This window comes from Myotis myotis, unplaced genomic scaffold (assembly GCF_014108235.1).
Source record: "Myotis myotis isolate mMyoMyo1 unplaced genomic scaffold, mMyoMyo1.p scaffold_m19_p_32, whole genome shotgun sequence".
In the NCBI taxonomy this organism is placed as follows: Eukaryota; Metazoa; Chordata; class Mammalia; order Chiroptera; family Vespertilionidae; genus Myotis; species Myotis myotis.
In genome coordinates this window covers 1,523,724-1,550,493 of record NW_023416338.1, presented here as the reverse complement: position 1 = coordinate 1,550,493, position 26,770 = coordinate 1,523,724, and the positions used below count along the sequence as shown (strand labels likewise).

At 48.9% G+C, this 26,770-nt stretch overlaps 2 protein-coding genes across 11 annotated transcripts in view; both read left to right on the top strand.

The window, feature by feature from the left end:
• WIZ (WIZ zinc finger) overlaps nucleotides 1–12,859 on the top strand; it is a 29,338-nt gene extending 16,479 nt beyond the window's left edge. For 2 of the 6 annotated variants that reach the window (XM_036302495.1, XM_036302501.1), the window contains 8 exons: nucleotides 189–692; nucleotides 1,738–2,136; nucleotides 2,723–3,274; nucleotides 4,545–5,072; nucleotides 5,269–5,688; nucleotides 5,978–6,173; nucleotides 7,172–10,924; nucleotides 12,506–12,859. In XM_036302495.1, coding sequence (XP_036158388.1) covers nucleotides 189–692; nucleotides 1,738–2,136; nucleotides 2,723–3,274; nucleotides 4,545–5,072; nucleotides 5,269–5,688; nucleotides 5,978–6,173; nucleotides 7,172–7,331 — 2,759 coding nt within the window. In that variant the 3' untranslated portion in view covers nucleotides 7,332–10,924; nucleotides 12,506–12,859. Of the gene's footprint in view, nucleotides 1–188; nucleotides 693–1,737; nucleotides 2,137–2,722; nucleotides 3,275–4,544; nucleotides 5,073–5,268; nucleotides 5,689–5,977; nucleotides 6,174–7,171; nucleotides 10,925–12,505 lie in introns of those variants that run through there. The other 4 variants (XM_036302498.1, XM_036302499.1, XM_036302497.1 and 1 more) reach the window with 3 other exon arrangements.
• Nucleotides 10,786–26,770, top strand: part of AKAP8L (A-kinase anchoring protein 8 like) — a 33,420-nt gene continuing 17,435 nt past the window's right edge. The window contains exons 1-5 of one of the 5 annotated variants that reach the window (XM_036302541.1): nucleotides 10,786–10,924; nucleotides 14,693–14,767; nucleotides 25,732–25,764; nucleotides 26,023–26,080; nucleotides 26,183–26,263. In XM_036302541.1, coding sequence (XP_036158434.1) covers nucleotides 10,912–10,924; nucleotides 14,693–14,767; nucleotides 25,732–25,764; nucleotides 26,023–26,080; nucleotides 26,183–26,263 — 260 coding nt within the window. In that variant the 5' untranslated portion in view covers nucleotides 10,786–10,911. Of the gene's footprint in view, nucleotides 10,925–14,692; nucleotides 14,768–25,731; nucleotides 25,765–26,022; nucleotides 26,264–26,770 lie in introns of those variants that run through there. The other 4 variants (XM_036302539.1, XM_036302542.1, XM_036302540.1 and 1 more) reach the window with 4 other exon arrangements.

The following is a 26,770-nucleotide window of genomic DNA, read 5'->3' as shown; positions in this document are numbered from 1 at the left end:
TTTCCTTATTTGCAAACTGGATAGGCCAATTTCTGCCTCATTAGCATCATTTTAAGGACCACGTGGGCTTGACCGAAACCAAACCCTTGCACGGAGCTGCCTGAGCGGGCCCCAAGGGAAGAGAAGTGGGAGAGCGGGGCCTGTGGGACCTCACAGCTGGCTCTCCTGGCCTCTGTCTTGCCCTCTAGCCCAGAGCCTGACCACCTGCGAGGTCTGCGGTGCCTGCTTTGAGACACGCAAGGGCCTGTCCAGCCATGCGCGCTCCCACCTGCGGCAGCTGGGTGTGGCCGAGTCTGAGAGCAGCGGTGCCCCCATCGACCTCCTCTACGAGCTCGTGAAGCAGAAGGGCCTGCCTGACACACCCCTTGGGCTGCCCCCGGGCCTGACTAAGAAGTCCAGCTCCCCGAAGGAGGTGGTCGCTGGGGCCCCCCGACAGAGCCTGCTCACCCTGGCCAAGCCCCTGGACGCCCCTGCTATCAACAAGGCCATCAAGTCGCCTCCTGGCTTCTCAGCCAAGGGCCTGGCTCACCCGCCCAGCTCCCCACTCCTCAAGAAGGCACCACTGGCCCTGGCAGGCTCCCCTATCCCCAAGAATCCTGAGGACAAGAGCCCCCAGCTGTCCCTGAGCCCCCGGCCGGTCTCCCCAAAGGCACAGTGGCCTCAGTCTGAGGACGAGGGGCCCCTGAACCTCAGTGAGTGCGGGTCCTGGGAGCTGAGGGAGGTACCAGCCCTGGGAGGGCGGAGGCCTCAGGTTGGGCTATAGGGTTCAGGGTTGGGGGCAATGGAGACCGCAGTTCCTGTGTTTTGGGTCGGAGTATTGGTCACAGTGCCACGTCTCCTGTTGTGCTGGCCATGCTGCATGTTATCACCTGTCTCCCACTTTACTTTGCTGTTCTTCCCGCTGTGGCTGCTAGGCCAGCTAGGATCACCCTTGCTACTTAGGGGCAGCTATTCGCCTTACGCGGGCCTGAGGATTGGAGCAGTGAAGGGAACTAGCCATGCGTGCTCCCACCTGTGGGGTGTCTTGGGTCCTGCAGGTAGACAAGTGGTCCACCTGACAGGAGGTCCCATGGTTGGCCCTGTCTTCACATGCTCGTGGCCATCAGTCCCGTGCAGAGGCATCTCTGACTTGTGCTGGGTCCAGTCTGCCTGTGGATCTGGCTAAGTAGGGTGTAGGAAGAAACCCCCTGAGTCTCAGTGAGCAGGTTTAACTTGGGTGGCCCCTAGGAAATCAGGCCTTCCCACACATCGGCGGCCCCTAGAGCCTAGGAATGAGCCCAGGGTCTTGGCCCCCTGGCCAACGGGGCACCTCAGGTTCCAGTGAAGCTGCTTCCAATGTCTGCTGTGCTTCTAGGAGCAGGGCCCCAAGCAGGTGTGCCTTTGGCTGCATGAGGCTGGGCAGCCAGGCGGACCCTGCTTTGTACCTGTCACCTGCCATACTTAGCCCCCATAGCTGGGGTCCCAGCGAAGAAGGCCTGAGAGCATCAGATTAGACCACTGGAATTGGGCTACTGCCTCTCTACCCCACATCCTTGAGCTCTACACACGTACATTGATGCCAAAGAGCGAGGCAGGAAGCAGGACTTTCCAGAACCTCTTAAAAATCAATCTGCGACCTAAGTCTTGGACCCCGGACTGCCTGAACAGACGAGAATCACGCCAGGCCCGCCTGTCTCAGTTCCCTAGGGCCGGCCAAGGTGGCGGCCGTGAACCCCCCCCTGTGTTTTGTCTCCGCAGCTTTAGATAGTGACGGGGGCAGAGAGCTGGACTGCCAGCTGTGCGGTGCCTGGTTTGAGACCCGCAAGGGCCTGTCCAGCCACGCCCGCGCCCACCTGCGCCACCTGGGCGTCAGCGACCCGGATGCCAAGGGATCCCCCATAGACGTGCTCCACGGGCTCATCAGGAGGGTCGGCATCCAGAATCGCCTCCCACCCGGGCGCAGCGTGCTGGCCCAGCTGGGGCGGCCTCCTCCCACCTCCACGGCCCTCTCCTTGCTCCCCCCCCCACCGCCGGCCAAGAAGGCCAAGCTGAAGGCTGCGGGTATGGCCAGCCCCTGGGGGAAGCAGGACCTCTCGGCCGCCGCAGCCGCTGGCATTTTCTGGGCCTCTGATGTGGAGCCGTCTCCTCTCAACCTCTGTAGGTTCTCGCTTCAGCTGCCCCCTCCTCCCTTCGGGCCCTGGAGCCCCTCCCGGGGGGGTCGCAGCCCCCTCCCTACTCCCTCCTTGCTGGGGCAGGGAGTAGACAGGGGCCTTTGGCAGTGGGCCGGTTCTGCCCAGAGATTTTGTTGGCGGTCGGCTGTTATGCCCTCCCTCTTGGCCTTTGACCTCCATGAATGTGACCTTCCCTGAGAATGAAGGCCAAGGGTGGGGTGCTGCCTGTTGGTGTGGAACGTGCCCATGGTTGTCCTTGGTCTGGATGGCACATGGCATTTAGGCTGCCACTTCCTGCCCTCCTGCCCCAGTCCTTGTCGGGACCTGCAGAGCCGTGGAATCTTGGTTCCGTTTTTCTCCGCCAGGACCTAGGGCCCATGGCTCTCTGGAGCTACCCCTTGCTCCTGCTGGGTATCTGGCCCCCCACCCCAATCCTCAGCTCCCTGGCCTGCACCTGCCCTCAACCACTACCCCAGCCCTGTGGGCGTGCTGCAGCCCAGCTGACCAGGAGACCCGCAGGTGACAATGCTTATGATAACCATGGTGCTAACTGCCCCTTTCTTCTGCTGCAGCCTCAGGCCCAGAACCAGCTCGCGATATCCGCTGCGAGTTCTGTGGTGAGTTCTTCGAGAACCGAAAGGGTCTTTCCAGCCACGCACGCTCCCACTTGCGGCAGATGGGTGTGACTGAGTGGTATGTCAACGGCTCGCCCATCGACACGCTGCGGGAGATCCTCAAGAGGCGGACTCAGTCCCGGCCCGGAGGACCCCTCCATCCACCAGGACCTAGTCCAAAAGCCTTGGCCAAGGTGGTGGGCAGCGGAGGTCTCGGCAGCTCGCTGGAAGCCCGCAGCCCTGCAGACCTTCACCTCTCGCCCCTGGCCAAGAAGTTGCCACCACCACCAGGCAGCCCCCTGGGCCACTCACCAACTGCTTCTCCTCCTCCCACGGCCCGAAAGATGTTCTCAGGCCTGACTGCACCCTCCCTGACCAAGAAGCTGAAGCCTGAACAAATGCGTGTGGAGATCAAGCGTGAGATGCTGCCAGGGGCCCTTCATGGGGAGCTACACCCGTCTGAGGGTCCCTGGGTGGCGCCACGGGAAGACATGGCCCCCCTGAACCTGTGTAAGTGTGACCCTGGGCAAGGCAGGGAGAACAGGTCAGGTGGGGGATTATCCCCTCCCCTCAGGATACCCAGAGGGCCCAGGTTGAAATGGAAAGGAGGATGCACAGGTTCAGAAGACAAGGAGCTAGCTGTATGCTCCTGCTACTGAGCTGCTGCTTGGTTCTCCTTCATACACTCAGTGACGGCAAAAAGATTCTATTTCTCGTGTCATCTTCAATTGATTGGATAGTGGCAACCAACCAGATTCCCAGGAAGAAAGATTGCAGGGATTGATTAGTGATGTCTGCCATGGGCAGGAATAGAAACCCACCAGAAGTTGGTCTAAACCAGGGGTCCTCAAACTACGGCCCACGGGCCACATGCAAATACAAATACTGTATTTGTTCCCGTTTTGTTTTTTTACTTCAAAATAAGATATGTGCAGTGTGCGTAAGAATTTGTTCATAGTTTTTTTTTAAACTATAGTCCAGGATAGTGAACTGGCCCCCTGTTTAAAAAGTTTGAGGACCCCTGGTCTAAACTGTCTCTCTGACATTTGTGGACACTAAGTGGGAGTGAGGTTCAGGTTAGATTCTCAGCTGCCCCCTACTCTAGCAATATATGACCTTGGGCAAGTTTCCTCTTTTGGAGGATAGGTATCAGCATGGTCCCCACTCTGTATGGTTTTCTGAAGTGATGTAAAGCGCTTAGCAAGGTGTCAGGTTAAAAAAGCTGTGTATGCAGTGGTTGTAATGCCCTGTCATTTACTTCTTTCTCGCACTGTCAGATTGGCTGAGCTTTTACTGCATGCCCAACAGATGAGGATGGCCCAGCCCTAGGCCTTAGCACAGTGATTTCATGCTGCTTGGTGCCACATGCTCTCAACTGCTCCCGCCTTAGGCCATCCCGCATCCCAATAACACTGGGAGGTGGAAGTTTTCATCTCCATTTTGCAGAGGAGGAAACAGGCTCAGCGGGCAACTGGCTTACCCAGCATCACACTGGGTCACAGTCATCCTGGCATCTGAACCCTGGATCAAAGGAGTGCTTGCTCCTTAACATATCACCATGTCCCAGGGAATCTTCTGGAAGCCAGCTAGACTTTGAGGTGACAGAACAAGCAGAAGGACTAGATGTACACCAAGGCCCCTGGAGGAAGATGAGGGAGCAGGTCCTTCGGGTCTGGGACTGCATGGACGGGTCAGCAGGGCAGTTAACACTGGCCTTGAGCTTGAAGGCTTCCTACCAGTAGCCACCTCTCTCTTTCCTCTCTTCCCCATCCCCATTCAGCATCACGGGCAGAGCCAGTGCGTGACATCCGCTGTGAGTTCTGTGGTGAGTTCTTTGAGAACCGAAAAGGCTTGTCCAGCCACGCACGCTCCCACCTGCGACAGATGGGTGTGACTGAGTGGTCCGTCAATGGCTCACCCATCGACACGCTTCGGGAGATCCTTAAGAAGAAGTCTAAGCCGTGCCTCATCAAGAAGGAGCCTCCAGCTGGAGACCTGGCCCCTGCCTTGGTTGAGGATGGGCCCCCTACAGCGGTTCCTGGGTCTGTGCAGCCCCTCCTGCCGCTGGTGCCAATGGCTGGCCGGCCAGGCAAACCAGGAGCTGGGCTGGCCCAGGTACCCCGTGAGCTCAACCTGGCACCCATCACGGGTGCCAAGCCCTCAGCCACCAGCTACCTGGGCTCAGTGGCAGCCAAGCGACCCCTGCAGGAGGATCGCTTCCTCTCTGCAGAGGTCAAGGCCAAGACCTACATCCAGACTGAACTGCCCTTCAAGGCAAAGACCCTTCACGAGAAGACCTCCCACTCCTGTAAGCAGTGGGTGGCAGGGTCTTGGGAGGGCATCTGCCAGGGCCTGCATGGCCGGGCACTGCCACACGCATGCCCACCCCCAGCAGGGGTCAAGGCCCCAGTGGGAGGCGGGGCTGTCTCCCGACCTGGGCGGCAACTTCTGGGTACCCTTGCTCCCTTGGTTCTGGGGCTCAGCAGCGCCCCCTCTGTCTGCAGCCACCGAGGCCTGCTGTGAGCTGTGTGGCCTTTACTTCGAAAACCGCAAGGCCCTGGCCAGCCATGCTCGGGCGCATCTGCGGCAGTTCGGTGTGACTGAGTGGTGCGTGAATGGCTCACCCATTGAGACGCTGAGCGAGTGGATCAAGCACCGGCCCCAGAAGGTGGGCGCCTACCGCAGCTACATCCAGGGTGGCCGCCCCTTCACCAAGAAGTTCCGAAATGCTGGCCATGGCCGCGAGAGCGACAAGCGGCCACACCTGGGGCTGGCACCTGGGGGCCTGTCCGTGGTGGGCCGCAGTGCTGGGGGTGAGCCAGGGCCAGAGGCTGGCCGGGCAGCCGACGGTGGCGAGCGGCCTTTGGCAGCCAGCCCACCGGGCACTGTGAAAGCCGAGGAGCACCAGCGGCAGAACATCAACAGTGAGTGTTGGGGGCAGAGGGGCATGAGGGCGATGGACACCAGCAGGGTGCATCACTGTTCCCCCAGGTTTTCAGCTGTGCATCTGTCTTGGAGTCACTTCCTCAGCTGCTCACCCATTCATTTATCCATCCGCCATCCCACCTGTCACCAGGGCCAGGCAGCATCCAGGCACCAACTGCCCGTCTTACAAATCCCCACAGTAATCGCTCATCACTTGCTGAAGGAGGAACCTCCCCAGGGTCCTCATCCTCCAGCTTACCTCCCATCCCTCTCCTCCCCATTCTTCAGAATTTGAGCGCCGACAAGCCCGCCCTGCAGATACCTCTGCGGCCAGGGGGGGCGAGGAGGCCAATGACCTGCAGCAGAAGCTGGAGGAGGTGCGGCAACCCCCACCCCGGGTCCGGCCAGTCCCCTCCTTGGTGCCTCGTCCCCCCCAGACATCACTGGTTAAGTTCGTCGGCAACATCTATACCCTCAAGTGCAGGTATGAGGCCCCTGGGAAAGGGAGGGGAGGTGGGGGGCGACCTGCCTGGGCTTGGCCATCCAGAGCCTCGGAACAGGACAGGAGCTGCTCAGGGTTGGGAGACGGAACCTCAACAATTCCCTGGGGTGGGCTGGGTCCAGGCTAAAGGCTCCTCACAGACAGAGATGCCTCAGAGCGTGAGGCTGTGACCCTGACACCTAGCAGCTTAGTGACTTCGGGCGAGGACTTTCTGCTCCATGCCTCAATATTCCCACCTATACAATGGGGTTAATAGCAGACCTACCTGATTGATTTGTTATGAGGATTAAAAGAGTTGAATGTTTATAAAGCACTCAGACTGTGCCTAGAACACAGTAAACTCTCAAAAAGTGTCTTCCTGATTAAGAAAAACTAGGTCTTAGTTTATTAATACCAAAGTCTAGGTGAGTGTCAGGGGCCAGGAAACTGGGAGTCTGGGATGTGAGAGGACTTCCTCAGGCCACACAGGCCAAGTCAGAAGTAAGAGTCAAACCTAAGTCTCTCTAGCCACTAGTTTGAGTTTGGGGCCCATGTGCTGTGAGACCTTCCTTAGGGCTGTGAGGGCTGGGAGCTGGTGAGGGTGCATGAGCAGGGTAGGTGCTTGTTAGTGTCTGACCCTCCTTTCCCTAGCTTCGTCCTTCTCTCCTAGAGCCTGGCAGGGAAGGATCTGTTTCTTTGCTCTCTCCAATCAGGGCACATGCCTACAGTCAGATGGTGGAGGTGCTTGGAAAGCCAGATGACCCCTACCCAGCACCTGAGCCAGCAGACTGCCCTGAGCATAGAAATGGGGCTCCGGGGGACCAGGCCAATACCCCGTGATGGGTAGAGATAGCTGTCCATTGGAGAACATCTGGCTTCTGGGCTCCCTTCCCTCAAATCCTGAGCTGGTTCTGTCCACATTGAGCAACATCAGGTTTGTTGGACACTCGGGGTATAGCCAGGGCACTGGCCACTCCTCCCTCTCTCTGTCCCCCACACAGGTTCTGTGAGGTGGAATTCCAGGGACCTCTCTCCATCCAGGAGGAGTGGGTGCGGCACTTACAGCGGCACATCCTGGAGATGAATTTCTCCAAAGCAGACCCCCCGCCCGAGGAGCCCCAGGCCCCTCCAGCACAGACAGCGGCGGCAGAGGCACCCTAACACAAAAGCATTCCAGATCTCTCTCGTGCCACCTCTGTCTCCTACTCCTCCTTGGTCTCCTCCTCTCTCTCTCCCTTCTTTCTTTTCCGTTCCCAAAGGAGCAAGCCAAAACCTCAAACCGGCACCCTTGGGGGCCGGGCACACTACAGCCAGGGCGCCCCTCCCCCAGCTCAAGGACTCTGGGGCCAAACCCAGGGTGTGTTCCTTCAGGCCACACCTACCCAATCCAGCCAGGGCAGCGGCCAGGTCCCTGGTGGCAGGTGATCTGGTCATGGGAGGAAGGCCAGCACTCCCCAGTGTCTAGCAGCCAGGTGGGGCTTTGTTTGCCATCTGTGGCCATTTACAAGGACCCCAAAGACCCCCTGTACTGGTTCCCTCTTGCCCCGTGAATATCCTCTCACACACGCACATGCAAACACACACACGCACGCACGCACGCACACACACACACACCTCGTGAGACCCGGGATCTGCCCCAGCCCCCCAGTTCCCAAGTCAAACGAACACATCATGCCACGGTGCTTGCTCAGGGGAAGGTACGCTCCCTCTGCGGGCCCACTGAGGCCTGGGAGCCCCCACTGAGCCCACAATGCCACGGAAATCCTTGTTGGCCGCCCCCCCTCCCCCAGAGGGGCCTTCCCAGCTGGGAAGAGCTCAGAGCTGACAGCTGCCTCCTGCCATGTCCAGGCCCCCCAGAACCTCTGGGGGCTCTGGGCCCTGGAAGGGGTGGGGTGGGACTTTCCTCCCCACTCCTATCCCCTCCCTCTTTTCACTGTTCCTTTCTATGTACAGCTCCTTAGACCTTTCACTTTTTTAAAAACGCATTTTGTGTAGAGAATAAGGAACGTGGATCTTTTTATTTTGCGATCCTGGGCCAGCTAGAAACTGGGAGCTGATCAATCTTTTAACTTTTTTCAGTGGCCACATTTTGGTTATCAATGTACCTAGAAGTATGTAAATTAGATTAAATTTCTCTTCTGGAAATACCCCGGGGCAGGCGGCCAGCGTGTGTTTTTCTGTCAAGTGGACAGGCTGGCATCAGCTGGCACCTGGGGCTGGGATCAAGCCGCCTCCACCCAGAGTCTCAGGAGGTCCTGGGTTTTCCCTTTGGCCACCAAACCAACTGGACCCAGCTGGGGATGAGCTCAAGTTCCCAGCTTGTTGGCCCTCAATGGCATGGCCGGTGCGGACTCTGGCCAGCTGGTGACGAGGCTCCTATGTGCAGAGGAGAGGAAACGGCTCTGGGCAGCTGGTCCAGGAAGGGAGCCAGGAGGGAGAAGTGATTGAGGCCCAAGGGCTCTTGGAGTCAGGAGCTGACCATCGAGGGTGTGGGGGACACTGGGGGAGGGAGGAGTGCACAGCTGTCAGGACCTCTTGGCTGGGACTGGCCTGCCTTCAAGACATGCGACCTGTTGGGAGATACACATGCACCCTGAACCCCAGTAACAAGGAGAAAGCGAGCTGTTGGCTCCTCTGCAATGTTATTTATTTTCTCACTCTGCAAATGTTTATTGAACATTTCTGAGATTTTAAGATATTTTGTTGGCTGCTCCTTCTTGTTTATTGCATGTGGTTTTTCAGCTCATCGTTTTCACTCATGGCCAAGGGCTGGAAAGCAGGAATGACCTCAGGGGGTATAGACAGAAGAAGCCTCTTCAGCCCCGAACCCTTTTACCCCAGCCCGCACCATGTACCTGGCTGGGAAAGGGGCAAAGAAGCTATGGCAGCATACCCACAGGAGCGGTCTTGTCCTTCATGCTTGACTTTTCTGCTTGTGGTCAGGACACATGCCTTGCCTGGTGGAGGAAGGGTTCCACCACTGCTGTCTATCCCGAGTGTGGGTGGGTGGATCTGAGGCTTTGGAAACAGGGAGGGTATCTCGGATGAGAGCTGACCTAAAGGCACTTTTTAATTTTTTTACAAATTAGCTTAAAAAGTACAAAAGTGATATAAGCTGAATATAAAAAAAGTTCAAATGATGGAAGAACTTGCAAAGTAATATGGGAAGACCTTTCTCACCCACAGTTGTGGAGGGATAGCTGTGTGAGTACTTGGATGGGTCACATATAGTTCTTACCACAGAGGGATCTTTTCCTAAAACTTCTGAGCACATCCCTTAAGTCATTTTGACTCACTCTGAGGTAGAGGGTTGAATTTATTAACAAAATCATCAAGTGAGGATAAAATGACGGCTGTGGTATGTGCTATGAAGGAGAAGTGTCCAGGGGACTGCTTTGGGGGTCAGGCAGGCAGGTGTTCCTGAGGGTGATACAAATAAGCCGAGTCCCAAAGCTGGAATGCACATTGATCAGAGTTTCACATGCTTTACGTAAGGAGTTTCTTGCCCCACATGACAGCAAGTTCTGCAGAAGCCCCATTTGTGTATGTGTGTGGGAGGAGTTGTTTAAAATTTTGTGGAGAATTCCAAACCTACAATGAGCCCTCAACTACTCATCGATTATTAACTCATGACTAATCTCTTCAGTTATAAACTCTTCACCCCTCCTTCCCCATCTGGATTATGACAGAAAAGTGTACAAGTCATACTTGTGTAGCTTGATGGATTTTCACAAACATGTTAAGTACCATTTTAAGTGTCTGCAGCTCTGCCAAGTAATGTCTTAGCAGCCATGAGATGCCTCTGACGCTGGATTGTACATATCCATTCCGGGTGCTGAGGACAGGGCTGGAACCTGGCTGGGCTACTGCAGGATCGCTAAAGTCCAGAAGGACCAAGAAGATTTTAGTGGGTCATTCCAGCTTTAACACTTAAGCATCAAGGACTTTGAGCAAGTCATGAATTCCAAGTCTCTGTTTTCTTGTCTTTTAAATGAGAATTCAAAAAGACAAGGCCTTTGCAGGTGTGAGGAAACATTCCAGATAATAAATTACAAACATTTATTACATATATAATACAAACATGTTATATAAATATATTTGTTATTTTTATGTAACCATTGATAACAAACCGTAACAATTTGTATACCCAGCACTGGAGTGACTCCTTTATATATACATATTTGAATCTGTGCCCAGCATCTCGTTTGGCGCTTAGTTGTGATTTTCGTTCCAATATGGCTTTACCGTGCTCATTTTGGAGCTGAAGGCCAGAGATGTTAGAAACAGCCCCTGTTGGCACAGCACCCCGGCGGGAGAGCCGCGATTCCAGCGGTGCCCTTCGCTGTAAACCCAGCTCCCTCTGGCGGGCCTCCCGGTCACAGACCCAACCCCCACCCGGCCGCCCTTGAGCCTCGGGTCTTTCCGTAGCGCATAGCTCCGCCCCTTCGAACTCTACGGGTTATTTTTAACCAATCACCGCAGGCTTGAAATAACGAAAGGCGGGAGCAGGGCGGGACTCTCATGAGATTGGCAACAGCCTCAGCCGTTGGTATGAGGAAACCCTGAAATAGACAGTATCGTGGCCTAATAGACGTGAAGTCGGAGCCGGGCGTGAGCCAATGCGGTCGGGAGGCGGGGCTCCGTTATATGTAGAAAGAGCCCGGGGGATTGTCACGGCAATCTCCGCGTCTGACGTGCGGCGCATTTGCCGGAGTTTTCAGGCGCAGTGTACGCCGCTGCCATGAGCTACACAGGTGAGCCCGGCAGGGTCGGGAGTCAGGCCCGGGTGGGCAGGGACGGGGACGTGCCAAGGCCGCGCCGGGCCCGCCCGCGCCTCCCACGGGGCCTGGATACCGCTCTCTCTGCGGTCGCAAAATGGCGCCGCGGACGGGTCCTCTCAGGTTCGCGCCCCTCAAGCTTCGGCTCCTCGGTGCTCTGTGCTTACACCCTCGCGCTCTGGCTTTCGGTCGCCCGAGATTTTGGCTTCCGTCGCCTGTGTCCGCGGGCGGCCTCGGGGCCCGAGGTCTTTTCTCCCACCACCTCCGCCCCTAGCCTGGCCTTTTCGGACCTCGCAGCCCCTGGTCGCCCTTTCTCGGGCTTCGGCCCTTGCGATCCGTCAGCGGGCTCGGCTGCCGTCGCCATTGCCTCACCGACTCCCCAACCCCCCACGCTCAGTGTCCCTGTAAGATGTCGCAGCTCCTCTTGCCCCTTGTCAGCCCCGGGCTGGGAGAGGCTCCAGCCCCGGAGCGAGGAGTAGATATTTGGGAGGTTTGGACTGAGCAGGGTACCTTGGGTCCTGAGGGCCTGAGCTTGAGCCTTGCCTGGAACGGCTCATTTCCATGGTAATTCATTCACCATCTGTCAGATTCATCGTGTCAGGTGCTGAATAGGCAGCTGGAATACGGCAAGAATTCCTCAAGCAGCTTACAGGGCGGGGCAGACCACCCCAAGCAAACAAATGAATGTGGGCTATATCCCGGGGTGGGCAGTACCCGGGGAGTTGTTCCATTGGGTGGGGTGCTTGGACACCGCTAAAGAGGTGACATTGGAGCAGAAGCCAGAATAGAGGACGGGAATTAAGATTATCTGGCCCAGGGGCTAGGTCCTAGCCGCTAGGAGATGCTTGGCTCCTTAGATGTTCTGCCAGGGAGGCCAGTGGGCCTTGAGCAAAAGGGAGGGTGGGTGCTGAGATCTGAGGGGGGCTGTGATGCGCTGGCACGGCAATTGTACATCATCCGTGGATGAACCGGACAGCTGCGTGTGTCCTGATGATAACCACCGAGGCTGCTCAACCAGGAGCCACGGGCTAGGCCTTCCCCTTGGAGGGGAGTATTAGGCTGAGCATGTGTGGTTGCCTGGTAACCAGCATTCTGCTGTGGAATGTTGGGGGCTCAGAATGGAACCTGAGCCTCTGGGGCTCCTTTGTAGGCTGCTTTATGTTGGCCTGGCAAGGAGGTGTTGCCGGGCCTCCCTCCTCTGGCACCCAGGCTGGGAGCTTGGCAAGAACCCCCAGCAGCCATCCCTTGGCCCAGCGGTTCTCATCCAGGGCTGATTCTGCCGCCCAGGGGACATTTGGCAGCATCTGGATATGTTTTTGGTTGTCATGTCTGGTGGGAGGGTGCTCCTGTCATCCGGTGTGTAGAGACCAGGAGTGCTGCTAAGCATCGTGCACCGCCCAAGATGCCCCGCCACCCCGCATTAGCTGGCTTGGAAGTCAGTGATGCCAGGATTGGGCCACCCTGCCCTGGCATTTCGGTAGCTTTCCTGGTTCAGGAGGAAAGTCAGTAGGGTTGTTACTGACATCTCTGTAATTTAGATGTAATCTTTTCCACCAGATCTTATTGTGACCTGGAAGACAGTTCTGTGTGGTGAGGGTCAAGCCTGCTGAAGAAACCAGAACACGAGTGATTAGGTGCCGTGGGGAACTTAAACACGGAGCGTTGACGTTTGTAGACAAGGACACTGAGTTGGAGAGGTCACTAATGGCCACATCTGAATTTTACCTCCCCATCTCGAGGCTCTGATTCTGTGTTACGTTTTTCACTTTTAAAAAGCTGACCACTAAAGTCAAAGGCATTTTAATCATATCCCAGACAACTATTTTGCCCTTAGGGAGAAGTTCTGGAGGCCTAAGCAAATGTAAACCTCTTACTTACAGAATGTGATTAAAATAATTTATCTTTCTGATACTTGTCCAGCTTTTGAACTTAGTTTGTGTCTACTTGGGAAAGGAGTCATTTTCTCTGGCACTGAGAGGAAAGATGAAAGCAATGGGAACATAGGGTAGAAAAATCCAGAATCAGGTCTTACATGATACCATTTTTCTAATAGGAACCTTTGTTATCTCACAGTTATTGTGTGTGAGGAATACACAAATAGTGTCGCTGGATGGTTCTGGCTTGGGATCTCATGAGGTTACATTTTTTATGTTAGTCTGGACTGTAGTCGTCTCAAGGCTTGACTGTGCTGAAGGACTCACCTCCCAGGCGACTTAAACTCTCATGGCTGCTTAGGTTGATGCCGGCTGTTGGTTCCTCGCCAGGTGGACCTCTCCACAGTCCTACTAGCAGCAGTTCTCAACCTGTGGGTCGCGAACAATGAAAATACATCCTGCATGTCAGATCTTTACATGACGATTCATAACAATAGCAACATTACAGTCATGAAGTAGCAATGAAAATAATTTTATGGTTTGGGGTCACCACAACATGAGGAACTGTATTAAAGGGTCGCGGCGTTAGGAAGGCTGAGAACCACTGGCACAACATGGTGGCTAGTTTTCCCTTGAGTGAATGATCTAAGGGAGAACAAGATGGAAGTCTCAGAAGTCACATTCAGTCATTTTTGCAAAATTCTAGCTTGAGAGGACATTCCACAACCCCCACACCAGGGTGTGGGGTAAAGAAAGACCATAATTTTCCCACAGGTCGTTTTTGCCCCCAAATGAGTGGTGTTCCACATTTGAGGAGAACACTTGGTTTGCAGACCTTTTTGTACTGTGGATTGCTGGGTAAGGGATCTTGTCCCTGACCCCTGTGTTGGCTGTGGTGAGGAAAAAATGAAAGAATGCAGGGAAAGCTCTTAGCACCCTTCGGGGAAAATACTTGGTCAGTGTTGGCTGCTGTTGCTGTTATCTTTGTTGCTGGGGGTCTTTAAGAGATGAACTAGAGAAACCATCAACAAATATGTGAATGCTCACCCCAGAAAGGCACTTGATGTATGCTTTTGTTATTGGAGGTGCAGGTTTTTATTTTTAGGGCATGAGTTGGCTCTGATGGGAGTAGGCAAATATTGCCTCTTATGGTATCTGTCATAATATCAGTGTTATGGGTAAATCATTAAAAAAATTTTTTTCAACCTAGTTTTAAAGATAGTATTAGGACTCATCATAGTCTGTTACAATAAGCATTTAAGAGCAGTATTTCTGGTAGAGATTCAAGCTTTCCTTGCTTAGTACTAATTTATTTTAAGGTGTGAAATAGTTTGAGAGTTGAGAAAATAGGAAATAATATGTATATTATATGTAATATTTATTCCATGTAAACATGCTATAACTTAAGTAATTACATTTGAGAGGTAATTGTAATGTGTACATTTTTATTAGAAAACTAAAAATACAAAACAGTTTGGGTTTTAGATTTGGGGAAGGGTATTATTTGTCTAAACGTTGTTCAAAAGTAACGCTGTCCTTGTTTGAATTGAAGGTGGTCCACCTGCAATAATCAGTGCTTAGATGTTTGATACAAGTATTTTCTCATTTAGCTGAATGGTAATTTGGATACTCATTTGAGTTACTGGTTTAAAGTATTTGAAAATTTGTATCCAATTCTTCTGGTGTAGCAAGTTAAACATAGCCTGCCTTTCCATTGGTAAATATGTCCTGGGCTGTAATTAAAGTGTTCAGAAGCTAGACTTTAGGCTTTCCAGTGCGGGGAGGGCCTACCAGTCTATACTAAAGGGTAGTTTTAGGTCATTGGCGATGGCTTGTTTGGGGAAACTAACCATGCTGTGCATATGTTTAGGCTTTGTCCAGGGATCTGAAACCACTTTGCAGTCAACGTACTCAGACTCCAGTGTTCAGCCCACCTGTGATTATGGTAAGTGTGGGCCCCTGGGAACCAGAGGGTGAGTGCTCTGCCTTCTCCTAGTACCAGAGCAATCTGGTGTCTTGTTAGTGCCTTTGACCTTGATGTCTCCTGTCTTGCTTTTCTAAATCCAAACTTGTATGAAATGGTGGGGTGGGGTGTGTAGCTGGCACTCCCCCCTTGGAGGCAATTATGGGAGAGATGCCTGTGTTATTGAACAAGTTGGAAATCTTGGGGCTGGAAATGATTGGTTCCTTTGACCCTTTAACATTTTGCTAGAAGTCTGTGACAAACCTCTGGCTTCAGAAAATCTTTTTGAGGGTCTGGGAAGGGAAGTGGCTAATCAAAGTCAAAAGGATTGGAATGAACAGAAACCAAGCCATTAACTTAGCCACAAAGCAGTGTATGGGTCCACTGTGCCAGAGAGGCTGCCTGTCTGAATCTAGTGAGCTTTCAACGATGTCAGGCCATTTCAAGCCAGGCAGTTCCTCGCATGTATGGTTGAGGGAAAATCTCTGGTTGATTTCTCAAATGTGGACAGACACACTAAATTTAATTCAGAAGTAGTCAGCCAACAGGGTCCGTAGATATTCTGTCAGCAAGCTTCGGCAGCTGTAACTATGGATAGAGCTGATCTTTCCATATGGAGTTCTCTGACGTTAAGTGTCTGTTGACAAAGAACCCTCTTTGGAATTACTAAGGATAAAGTCTTGGTGGCTGAGATGGGTAGTTTGTTTTACTACTAAGGTCTGGGGAAAGACTGAGCCTGCATGGTGACAGTTCCTCAGGAGTCACAGAGTAAATGCACATAAGTAAGCTACCTGAAGTATTAGCAGCTAGTCCCTGCAGGTATGTCATAAATGAGGAAAAACTTGGTTTGCATGGCTTCCCTCTCCTGCCCTCCTTGGCTCACTCCTTTTATCCAAACATAGTACCAAATTGCCCTGACCGGTTTGGCTCAGTGGATAGAGCGTCGGCCTGCCTCGGCCTGCAGACTGAAAGGCCGCAGGTTCGATTCTGGTCAAGGGCATGTACCTTGGTTGTGGGCACATCCCCAGTAGGGGGTGTGCAGGAGGCAGCTGATCGATGTTTCTAACTCTCTATCCCTCTCCCTTCCTCTCCGTAAAAAATCAATAAAATATATTAAAACAAACAAACAAAAATATTTACACTTCAAAAAGGAGTTTCTATATAAATGCTAAGTAGCTTAATATAATAAACTAGTTTAAAAAACAACAACATAGTATCAAATTGCACAGCTTTTTTGAATTGTTTTCCCTCTGGTTTACATGTTCTGGGTATAAGCATTTTATAAGGTGCCATTTGCAAATATTTTCTACCAAACTGTGGCTTGTCTCTTTATTCTCTTATCAATGTCTTTTGAAGAATACAAGTTCTTCATTTTGATGAAGTCCAAGTTATCAGTCTTTAATAGATTGTGATTTTGGAATCACAAGAAATTTATGGTATCTAAGAAATTTATGCCTAACCCAATGTTACAAATATTTTCTTCTAAGTTTTTTCTTTTTTTAAATATGTTTTTATTTATTTTAGTGAGGGGGAGAGAGAGACATAAACATCAATGTGAGAGAGAACATCAATGATTGCATCCTGTATGTACTCTGACTGGGGATCAAACCCAAAACCTGGGTATGTGCCTTGATTGGAATTGAACAGGCACCTTTCAGTGCATGGTATGACAAACAACTGAGCCACACTGGCCAGGGCAAAACTGTAGTTTTTTTTGTTTTTGTTTTTTAAAGAGAGGGAGGAAGGCCCTAGCTGGTATGGCTCAGTGGATAGAGTGTCAGCCTGTAGACTAAAAGGTCCCGGGTTCAATTCTGGTCAAGGGCACATGCTCAGGTTTCGGGCTCAATCCCCAGTAGGGGGCATGCAAGAGGCAGCCAATCAATGATTCTCTCTCATCATTGATGTTTCTATCTCTCTCTCCCCTCTCCTGTAGGAAGCCACCCATTGTCTTCACTATCAGAGAAGTGTAAACAAGGAGCCCGGAATGCTGGTGAACTTTGAGCCCTGGCAAGGGCCAGAGCTATGCACTGATTGTTTAGTCCAGACAGTGGTGGCTCAAGCAATTTCCTGTCCAAATAGTCTCAGAATAAATCTTTCTAATATTTACTGACCTTTAAGATTGTCTGTTACCGCAGTTACCTGCCTGACTAAGGACTAGATGTGTATCTAAAATTTAATAAAAGATTGGCAAGTTCTGGGCACGAGTGGAAGTCCTTCCCCTTGTGTTGGGCTTCCCGCCTGGCCCCCAATATTTCCAAATTATTTCTTGTCTCATCTCTGTCATTTGTGCGGCCCTTCTGCAGATCCAGAACCCTGAACCACGCAGAACATGGGTCATCACACTCTCCCTTCCTCTCTGAAATCAATAAAAATATATTTTTTTAAAAAAAGAGAGAGGGAGGGAGGAAGGGAGAGAGAGAAGGAAAAACATCAATATGAAAGAGACACAGTTATCGGTTGCCTCCCAGCAAGCCCCAACCTGGGATTGAACCTGCAACTTAGGTATGTGCCCTTGACTGTGAATCTTCTGGTGCATGGGGTGATGCTCCAACCAACCAACCCACACTGTCCAGAGCCCTAAGTTTTCTTTTAGGTGCTTCATAGTTTTATGTTGTTTTATAAAAATCTTTATTGTTGAAAGTGTTACATATGTCCCCTCTCTCCCCCATTCACTCCTAGCCTGTCCCCACTCCCTGCGGCTATTTGGTGTCTTTTTTTGTTCCATATAAATTTTTGGAATATTTGTTCTAGATCTGTGAAATATGCTGTTGGGCCGAAACCGGTTTGGCTCAGTGGATAGAGCGTCGGCCTGCGGACTGAAAGGTCCCAGGTTCGATTCCGGTCAAGGGCATATACCTGGGTTGTGGGCACATCCCCAGTAGGAGATGTGCAGGAGGCAGCTGATCGATGTTTCTCTCTCATCGATGTTTCTAACTCTATCTCTCTCCCTTCCTCTCTGTAAAAAATCAATAAAATATACTTTAAAAAAAAATATGCTGTTGGTATTTTAATAGGGATTGCATTGAATCTGTAGATTGCCTTGGGTAGTATGAAAATTTTAAATGATGTTAATTCTACCAATCCATGAACATGGTATATTCTTCCATGTGTTTATATGTTCCATCTCTTTTTTCAACCTCATGTAGTTTTCCGAGTACAAGTCTAACTTCCTTGGTTAAGTTTATTCCTAACTGTCTTAATTTTTTTGTTGCAATGGTAAATGGGATTGTTTGTTGAGTTTCTCTTTCATTAGTGGTGTATAAAAAAAGCCATCGAATGCTGAACCGGTTTGGCTCAGTGGATAGAGCGTCGGCCTGCGGACTGAAGGGTCCCGGGTTCGGTTCCGGTCAAGGGCATGTACCTTGGTTGCGGGCACACCCCAGTGGGGGTTGTGCAGGAGGCAGCTGATCGATCTCTCTCATTGATGTTTCTAGCTCTCTATCCCTCTCCCTTCCTCTTTGTAAAAAATCAATAAAATATATATTTTTTTAAAAAGCCATCGATTTTTCGGTGTTAATTTTGTATCCTGCTATATTGTTGAATTCATTTATTTTTTAATATATTTTATTGATTTTTTACGGAGAGGAAGGGAAAGGGATAGAGAGTTAGAAACATCAATGAGAGAGAAACATCGATCAGCTGCCTCCCGCACACTTCCCAGTGGGGATGTGCCCGCAACCAAGGTACATGCCCTTGACCGAAATTGAACCTGGGACCCTTGAATCCGCAGGCTGATGCTCTATCCACTGAGCCAAACCGGTTAGGGCGAATTCATTTATTAAATCTAGTAGATTTTTGGTGGAGCCTTAGATTTTCTATGTATAATATCATGTCATCTGCAAATAATGAGATCTTTACTTCCTCCTTTTCAATTTGGATGACTTTTATTTCTTCTTGTTTGATTGCTATGGCTAGGACTTCAAGTACTGTGTTCATAAGAGTGGTGAAAGGGGACATCTCTGTCTTATTCTTGGGGAGAATGGTTTTAATTTTTGCCATTGAGTATGATGTTCACTGTAGGTTTGTCATATATGGCCTTTATTATGTTGAGATATTCCTCTATTCCCAGTTTGCTGAGAGTTTTTATCAAAAATGGATGTTGGGTTTTGTTGAATGCTTTTTCTTCATCTGTTGGTATGATCATGTGACTTTTGTCTTTCAACGTGTTTATGTAATGTATCACATTTATTGATTTGCGAATATTGTACCAGCCTTGAATCCCTGGAATAAATCTCACTTGGTCATGGTGTATGATCTTTTTTATTTATTGCTGAATCCAACTTGCTAATATTTTGTTGAGGATTTTAATATCTATGTTAATCAGCGATACTGGCCTGTATTTCTCTTTCTTTGTAGTGTCTTTATCTGGTTTTGGAATTAGGATAATGCTGGCCTTATAAAAAGAGCTTGGAAGTGTTCTTTCTTTCCTCTTGGATTTTCTGGAATAGTTTGAGGAATATAAGTGTTAGTTCTTCTTTGAATGTTTGGTAAAACTCCCCTGTGAAGCCATCCAGACCCTGGCTTTTGTTTGCAGGGGGTGGGGGTGGGGGGTAATTAATGCTTCTATTTTATCAGTTGTTATTGGCCTATTCAGGTTTTCTGATTCTTCCTGATTCAATTTTGGGAGTTTGTATTTTTCTAGAAATTTGTCCATTCATCTACATTGTCCAGCTTGTTGGCATATAGTTATTCATAGTATTTTCTTATAATCCTTTGTATTTCTGTGGTGTTAGTTGTTACTTCTCCACTTTCCTTTCTAAATTTATTTATTTGGGTCTTTTCTCTTTGTTTCTTGATGAGTCTGGCTAACGGTTCATCAACTTTATCTTTTCAAAGAACCAACTCTTGGTTTCATAGATTTTTTTTTTGTATTGTTTTTTAGCCTCTGTAATTTATTTCTCTCTAATCTTTATTATTTCCATTTTTCTACTTAATCTGGGCTTTTCTTGTTTTTCTCTTAATTCTTTCAGTTGTAGGGTTAAATAGCTTATTATTAATTTTTCTTGTTTTTTGAGGTAGGCCTGTAGCGTTATGAACTTACCTCTCAGGACTGCTTTTGCTATGTCCCACAGATTTTGGGTTGTTGTGTGTTTATTTTCATTTGCTTCCAGGAAGTTTTTGATTTCTTTCTTGATCTCATTGGTAACCCATTCATTGTTTAATAACATGCCATTTAGCTTCCATGTTTTTGAGTGTTTTTTTTACCGTAGTTGATTTCTAATTTCATTCCATTGTGATCTGAGAAGATGCTTGATATGCTTTTCAGTCCTCTTGAACTTACAGAAACTTGTTTTGCAACCTAACATGTGGTCTATCGTGAATGACCATGTGCACTTGAGAAGAATGTATATTCTTCAGCTTTGGGGTGAAATGTTCTATAAATGTCAAGTAAATCCATCTGATCCAATGTGTCATTTAGAGTCACTGTTAATTTTTTGTCCGGAAGATTTATCCAGTGAAGTCAGCAGGGTGTTAAATTCCCCCGCTATGATTGTATTGTTGTTGATCTCCCCCTTAAAATCCTCTAGAAGTTTTTTATATATTTAGGTGCTCCTGTATTGGGTACATATATATTTACCAGGGTTATATTCTCTTGTTGGATTGATCTGTTTAGTATTATGTAGTGACCTGTGTTATTCCTTTGATGGCCTTCATTTTGAAGTCTATTTTGTCAGACATGAGTATTGCCACCCCAGCTTTTTTTTTTTTTTTTTCCTTTTGCATGGAAAATTTTTTTCCATCCCTTCACTCTCATCCTGTGTGAGACTTTTGTTCTGAGGTGGGTCTCTTGTACACAGCATATAACTGGGTCATGTTTTTATAGCCAAGCAGCTACCCTATGTCTTTTGATTGGAGCATTTAATCCATTTACCTTTAAGGATATTATTAACTAGAGGCCCAGCGCACAAAATTTGTGCAAGAGTAGGCCTTACTCCCCCCCGGCTGCCAGCACTGGCTTCCCTCTGGCCGCCTACAGGCACCTGGGACCCACGCTTCCCTTGCAGCCTTGGCTTCGTCTGGTCTAATTAGTATATTATGCTTTTATTATTATAGATAGATACTTATTTATTGCCATTTTAATTCTGTATGCCTGTTTCTCTTTCTCTTTGTTCTCATTACAGCAGTCCTGTTAGCATTTCTTTTTTTCTTTTTTTAAAAGCAAAGTTCATGGTGTTTTTTTTAAAATATATTTTTATTGATTTCAGAGAGGAAGGGAGAGGGAGAGAGAGAAACATCAATGATGAGAGAGAATCATGGATTGGCTGCCCCCTACACCGGCAGTTTAAGCCGGCAGTCGGACATCCCGCTCCCAATCCGGGACCACTGGCTCCTAACTAACTGCTCACCTGCCTGCCTACCTGGTTGCTCCTAACTGCTCTCCCCTGCTGACCTGATCACCCCTAACTGCTCCCCTGCCGGCCTTATCCCCCCCCAGCTGCTCTCCCCTGCTGGCCTGATCCCCTCTAACTGCTCTCCCCTGCTGGCCTGATCGCCCCTAACCACCTCTGCCTTGGCCCCACCACCGTGGTTTTGTCCAGAAGGACATCCAGAAGACGTCCAGTCTATCCGATCTAATTAGCATATTACCCTTTTATTAGTATAGATGTGTCTGGGCATGGGCCTGTGTGGGTTCTCCTTGCTTGGTACTCTCTGTGCCTCCTGGACTTTTTCTTTCAACAGGCTAGGGAAATTTTCTGCCATAATTTTTTCAAACACATTCTCTGTCCCTTGCTCACTTTCTTCTCCTTCTGGCACACCTATTATGCGAATATTGTTACATTTCATGTTGTCCCACAGTTCTCTTAAACTATCCTCCTGGTTTTTTATTTATTTTTTTTCTTTTTGGTTCTCTGATTAATTTTTTTCTACCCTGTTTTCTAATTTATTGCTCTGTTCTCATCTTCCCCTAATCTGCTGTGTATTCCTTCCACTGTGTTCTTTATTAGTGCCATGTCATTCTTCATAGTTGCTATGTATTTTCTCATGCATTGAGCATCTTTGCCATCATTATTCCGAACTCTATGTCTGATAAATTTCTTATCTCCATTTCACTTAGCTCTTCTGAAGAATTCTCTTGTTCTTTCATTTGGGAATTGTATTTTTGTCTCCCTTTTGCCTGCCTGTTTGGGTTTGTAACTGTGTATTAGGTAGATCTGCTATGCCCCCCAATCTCTAGTGCAGGACAGTGTCAAATGCTGTTTCTGACTAGCTAGATCAGGCAAAGACTGAAAGCCTCCAGAGACCCACCTCTGCTAGCAGACTGATTATGTTCAGTCTTGAGTAGCCTTCCATAGTTTTATGTTTTCCATTTATTTTGTGATCCATTTTGAGTTAATATTTCTACAAGGTGTTCAGTATGGCTGAAGATTGTTTTTTATTTTTGTTGAAAATCAGAATATATGTGTGGGTCTGTAACTGGACTCTGATTCTGTTCTGTTGATTTGTATGTCTAAATTGCCTCCAATACCACACTCTTGTTTACTGTATAGTATGTCTTGTTTTTCCAGAATTGACTTGGATATTTTATTTCCTTTGCTTTTGTATATAAATTTTAGGGTCAGTTTATCCATTTCTATAAAAATACCTTATGAGATTTTGAGTGGATGGTCTTGAATCTACATATTAGTTTGGGAGAATTAACATCTTAACAATATTAAATTTTCTGATTCTTATTACTCATTTATTTAAACCTTAGATTTCTTTTATTAGTGTTCTGTAGTGTCCAAGACACAGGTCCTTTACATATTTTGTTATGTTTACACTTAAGAAGTATTTCTTAGTGCTAAGGTAAGTAGGAGTTTTAAAATTTTCAGTTATTCATTGCTAAAATGTAGAAATTGGGCAATTTATTTTTTTTGAATATTGACTGTAGCAAACCTTGCAAAATTCACTTATTCTAGTAATGCTTGTAAATTGCTTGAGATTTTTTAAATGTAGATAATCAACATTGTGAAAGTATAGAGACAGTTTTATTTTTCCTTCTGGCTTAAACTGCAAGAATAGTGTAACAACATTTATATTTTTATTGATTTCAGAGAGGAAAGGAGAGGGAGAGATAGAAACATCAATGAAGAGAATCATTGATTGGCCGCCTCCTGCACGCCCCCCACTGGGGATCGAGCCCGCAACCCGGGCATGTGCTCCCGACTGGAATTGAACCCGGGACCCTTCAGTCCGCAGGCCAACACTCTATCCACTGAGCCAAACCAGCCAGGGCTAGTGTAACATCATTTAAATAACATTTTGAGAAACAATCAACCAAGATCCCACCATTTTAATGTTTAACATTTGTCAGCATACCTATCTTAGGTAGTTGAATTATAGGTGGATAGAATTATGTATCCTGCTTTATTTATTTATTTTTACTGTAGCACATTTCCTTGTGCTACAAAAAGCTTAATAGATTTTTTGATGCCTAAATGAGATATTTCACTGAGTATTTGTTTTTGCTCTATAAGTATTGTTTACTATGACCATCTCCTTTTTTCTTTCTTTCTTTTTTTTTTTTTTAAGTCCTTAACATTCCCTTTGTTAACAATGATCTTAACCTTTATGGGGATGAAAGTGAGTTTGGATGTTCTTTAGGAAGGGACAAGTCTGGGGTGTGTCGGGGAGTTGTCTCCAAATGCCATAGTGTAGCCAGGGGTCCTCAAACTTTTTAAACGGGGCCAATTCACTGTCCCTCAGACGGTTGGAGGGCCGGACTATAGTGTAAAAAAAAACTATGAACAAATTCCAAGGCACAGTGCACATATCTTATTTTGAAGTAAAAAAACAAAACGGGAACAAATACAATATTTGTATTTGCATGTGGCCCGTGGGCCGTAGTTTGAGGACCCCTGGTAGACCAGTGGTTCTCAACCTTGGCTGCACATTAGAATCACCTGGGAATCTTTTTAAAATCCTGATTTCTGGGCCTCATCCTCCAGAAATTCTGTTTCTTTGTTACTAATGTTGTGGCCCCACCCCATAACAAAGAAACAGAATTTCCGGAGGGTGAGGCCCAGAAATCAGGATTTTAAAAAGATTCCCAGGTGATTCTAATGTGCAGCCAAGGTTGAGAACCACTGGTGTAGACAGACTTCTCTCTGAAGGGACCCAGCTGGGGAGCCCATCAGTGTGTCAGTTGCTCCAGGTGAAGCGAATAGCACATAGAGAGTGCTTGTCCGAGCCCATCAGAGCAGCCTGTGCTTGTGTTCACGGAGTCAGTACCCACTCCTGATTCCTTCCCTTGTGCTTCCAAACTGTGGGTCTTCAGCAGCTGAACCCTAGGACCGTGGTCGGCAAACCATGGCTCACGAGCCATATGCGACTCTTTGGCCCCTTGAGTGTGGCTCTTCCACAAAATACCACGTGCGGGCGTGCATGTACAGTGCAATTGAAACTTCGTGACCCATGCGCAGAAGTCGGTATTTTGCGGAAGAGTCGGTATTTTGTGGAAGAGCCACACTCAAGGAGCCAAAGAGCCGCATGTGGCTCGCAAGCCGCGGTTTGCCAAGCCGCAGTTTGCCGGCCACTGCCCTAGGAGACCATATTCTCTAGCCTCACAAGCATAGCCCCGATGGGTCTGCCTTGACTCCCTGCTCCCAATGCCATCTCCTTTTGTGAATAGTGTCTACTCTCCCTGGTGCAAACAGCCACATGGTCAGTCTCTTGTAGTTGCCAGGGATAAGTGAATTTATTCCTTGTGTGCCTCTGCCAGCCTTCTTATCTGTCACTCTTTTTATGATTTCCGACTCATCCATTATTACTCACTAGTTAGCAGTGTCTCACTCCTTTAACATGCAGTGCCCCGGGCCTGAACAGTGCCCAGATATGCCAGTCTGCTCTGTGTGCTCAGGATGATAGATGTTGAATAAATGAATGCATGAGAAGCCTCTCCTTTGGTTTTCCCAAATGAAGAGGATTTTTATTTGTAAGCTTTTTTATGCTCACATTCATTAAACTTAGTGGTCCTCTAAAGTCCCTCGCTGGTTTTTGATGCCTCCACATTCTGTTTGTGCACTGTATTGAGGAGGACCTTGACCTGTCCCTCGTTTTCCCTGGTTCATCTTTTCAGTGTGTGTGTTCTTGCTCTGCTATGGCTGGATTTTGCCGCTCATCATGCTGCCATCTCACTGAACTTTGGTCCTGCCCTGAAATGAGCTTGACTTGTCCTCAGGGCAGAGAGAACCAGAAGTAGGAGATGACTCTGGGCATTCACCAGAGTCATTGGGAAGTTGGGTTGTTTGTTCTCATGGATTCCCCTGGGTAGGAAGCATGTCTGCTTCATACTTTGTCAGTAGAACTTTGTGTAGGGCTTTGTGTTCCAGAAGGAATGAATTTTTCTCATGTACTATGATAAGCTCCAGAGCATATTGAGTTAATAATCCATATGGAAGTTGTGTCTTGTCCTTCTCTCGGCTGATGTGTTCCAGCACAGCACGCTCACACAATGTAAGGACTCGGTGGCCCTTCCTGTTAAGGCAGACATTTGAAGGATTAGGGTGGTAAGTTTCTCTACTCCATCCAGATGGCTCTGTTGTGCAATTTGAGTGACATGACTTCAGCGTGGATGTGGACTTGGTGCTGAGCTTCTTATACAGCGGAATCTGTGTGAGGCGCTGGAATCACTCTCCTTTTCCTCTAATTGGTGCTTAGCCAGGAGTTGTGTAACCTTCTCATTTTGGCTCCTTAAGGGAGTGTAAGAGTCAAATCCCTTAGCTGAGAGTGTTTTGAAGGGGAGACTCCTTGAATAGCAGATGGTCAGATCCCCAGAAGGTGGGAGTACCAGGGCAGCGAGTGGCCTGGATCATTTCTGTGGTTCTGTCACGCTCCAGGCTCCTCAGGTAAGGGCAGGTTCAGTCTCTTGCATCCAGTCAGACACTGGAAGTATTGTCTTCGTTTGTTCCTGAATTAAATTCTCATTATATTGTAAAACGTAATTATCCTTTTGCTTTTTGTAGGATATGGAACTTGGAACTCTGGGACAAACAGAGGCAAGTATCATTTCCATGATTGCTGTCCTCTCCCTTGGGATTGAACTGTTTGTATGTTTCTGCTGGGATGGGTGCCTTTGGGGGCTCTGGGCTGGCTGCTCCTTCACAGAAGGACTCCTTAGGTGGCTAGTGTCCCCAGATTGTCTCTGCAACAGAAAATGTCCTTGTTTCTGTGCTTGTTTCTGTCTCTGCCTCTCTCCTCCCTGGCCCGCCTCTCCCCACCCCTCTAGCCATCTCTCTCTATCTCCTTCGTTGCAGGCTACGATAACTATGGTTATGGCTATGGCTATGGCCAGGATAACACCACCAACTATGGGTACGGTATGGCCACTTCAAATTCTTGGGAAATGCCTAGCTCTGACACAAACGCAAACCCTAGTGCTGTGGGTAGCACCAGTGCTGATTCCGTTTTGTCCAGAATTAACCAGCGCTTAGATATGGTGCCGCACTTGGAGACAGACATGCTACAAGGAGGCGTGTACAGCTCAGGTGGAGAAAGGTGAGTAGGTGCCTGCTTAGGGGCTGAGGCTCTGCAGGTGCGCTCCTGTCTGCTGCCTGCTGGCTTCTTCCTCTCAACTGCCTCCATGTCTGCTTCCTCCCTCCTTACTCTGTTCCTGGGGCTTTCTGCTGGGGTCCAGTGCACTGACCATATCTGGCTTTGCTCCCCTACCTCTCCCCTCCCCTACTGGCTGTAGGCCAATCTCTCCCCCAGCTTGTAGGGGAAAGAACAACTTTGGATCCAGCTGATTTTACTGTACCCACCAAATGGCTCTTAGGAGCAGTGTTAGGTGGCCCTTCCTTTTAGAGACAACCATTTGGAGTTTGCATGAGACTGCATCCTACCCGCCGTCAGGGCAGGACAGATGGGATTGAGTATGAAGAGTTAGATGAGCCTTTGGGGTTCACCACGGTAGGCTGGGCCATCCCCATATAAAGAACAGGGCAGATGTGGACACTTCCCGGCCACTTTTCAGTACCTGACAGATGTGCACCTGTTGAGCTCGGA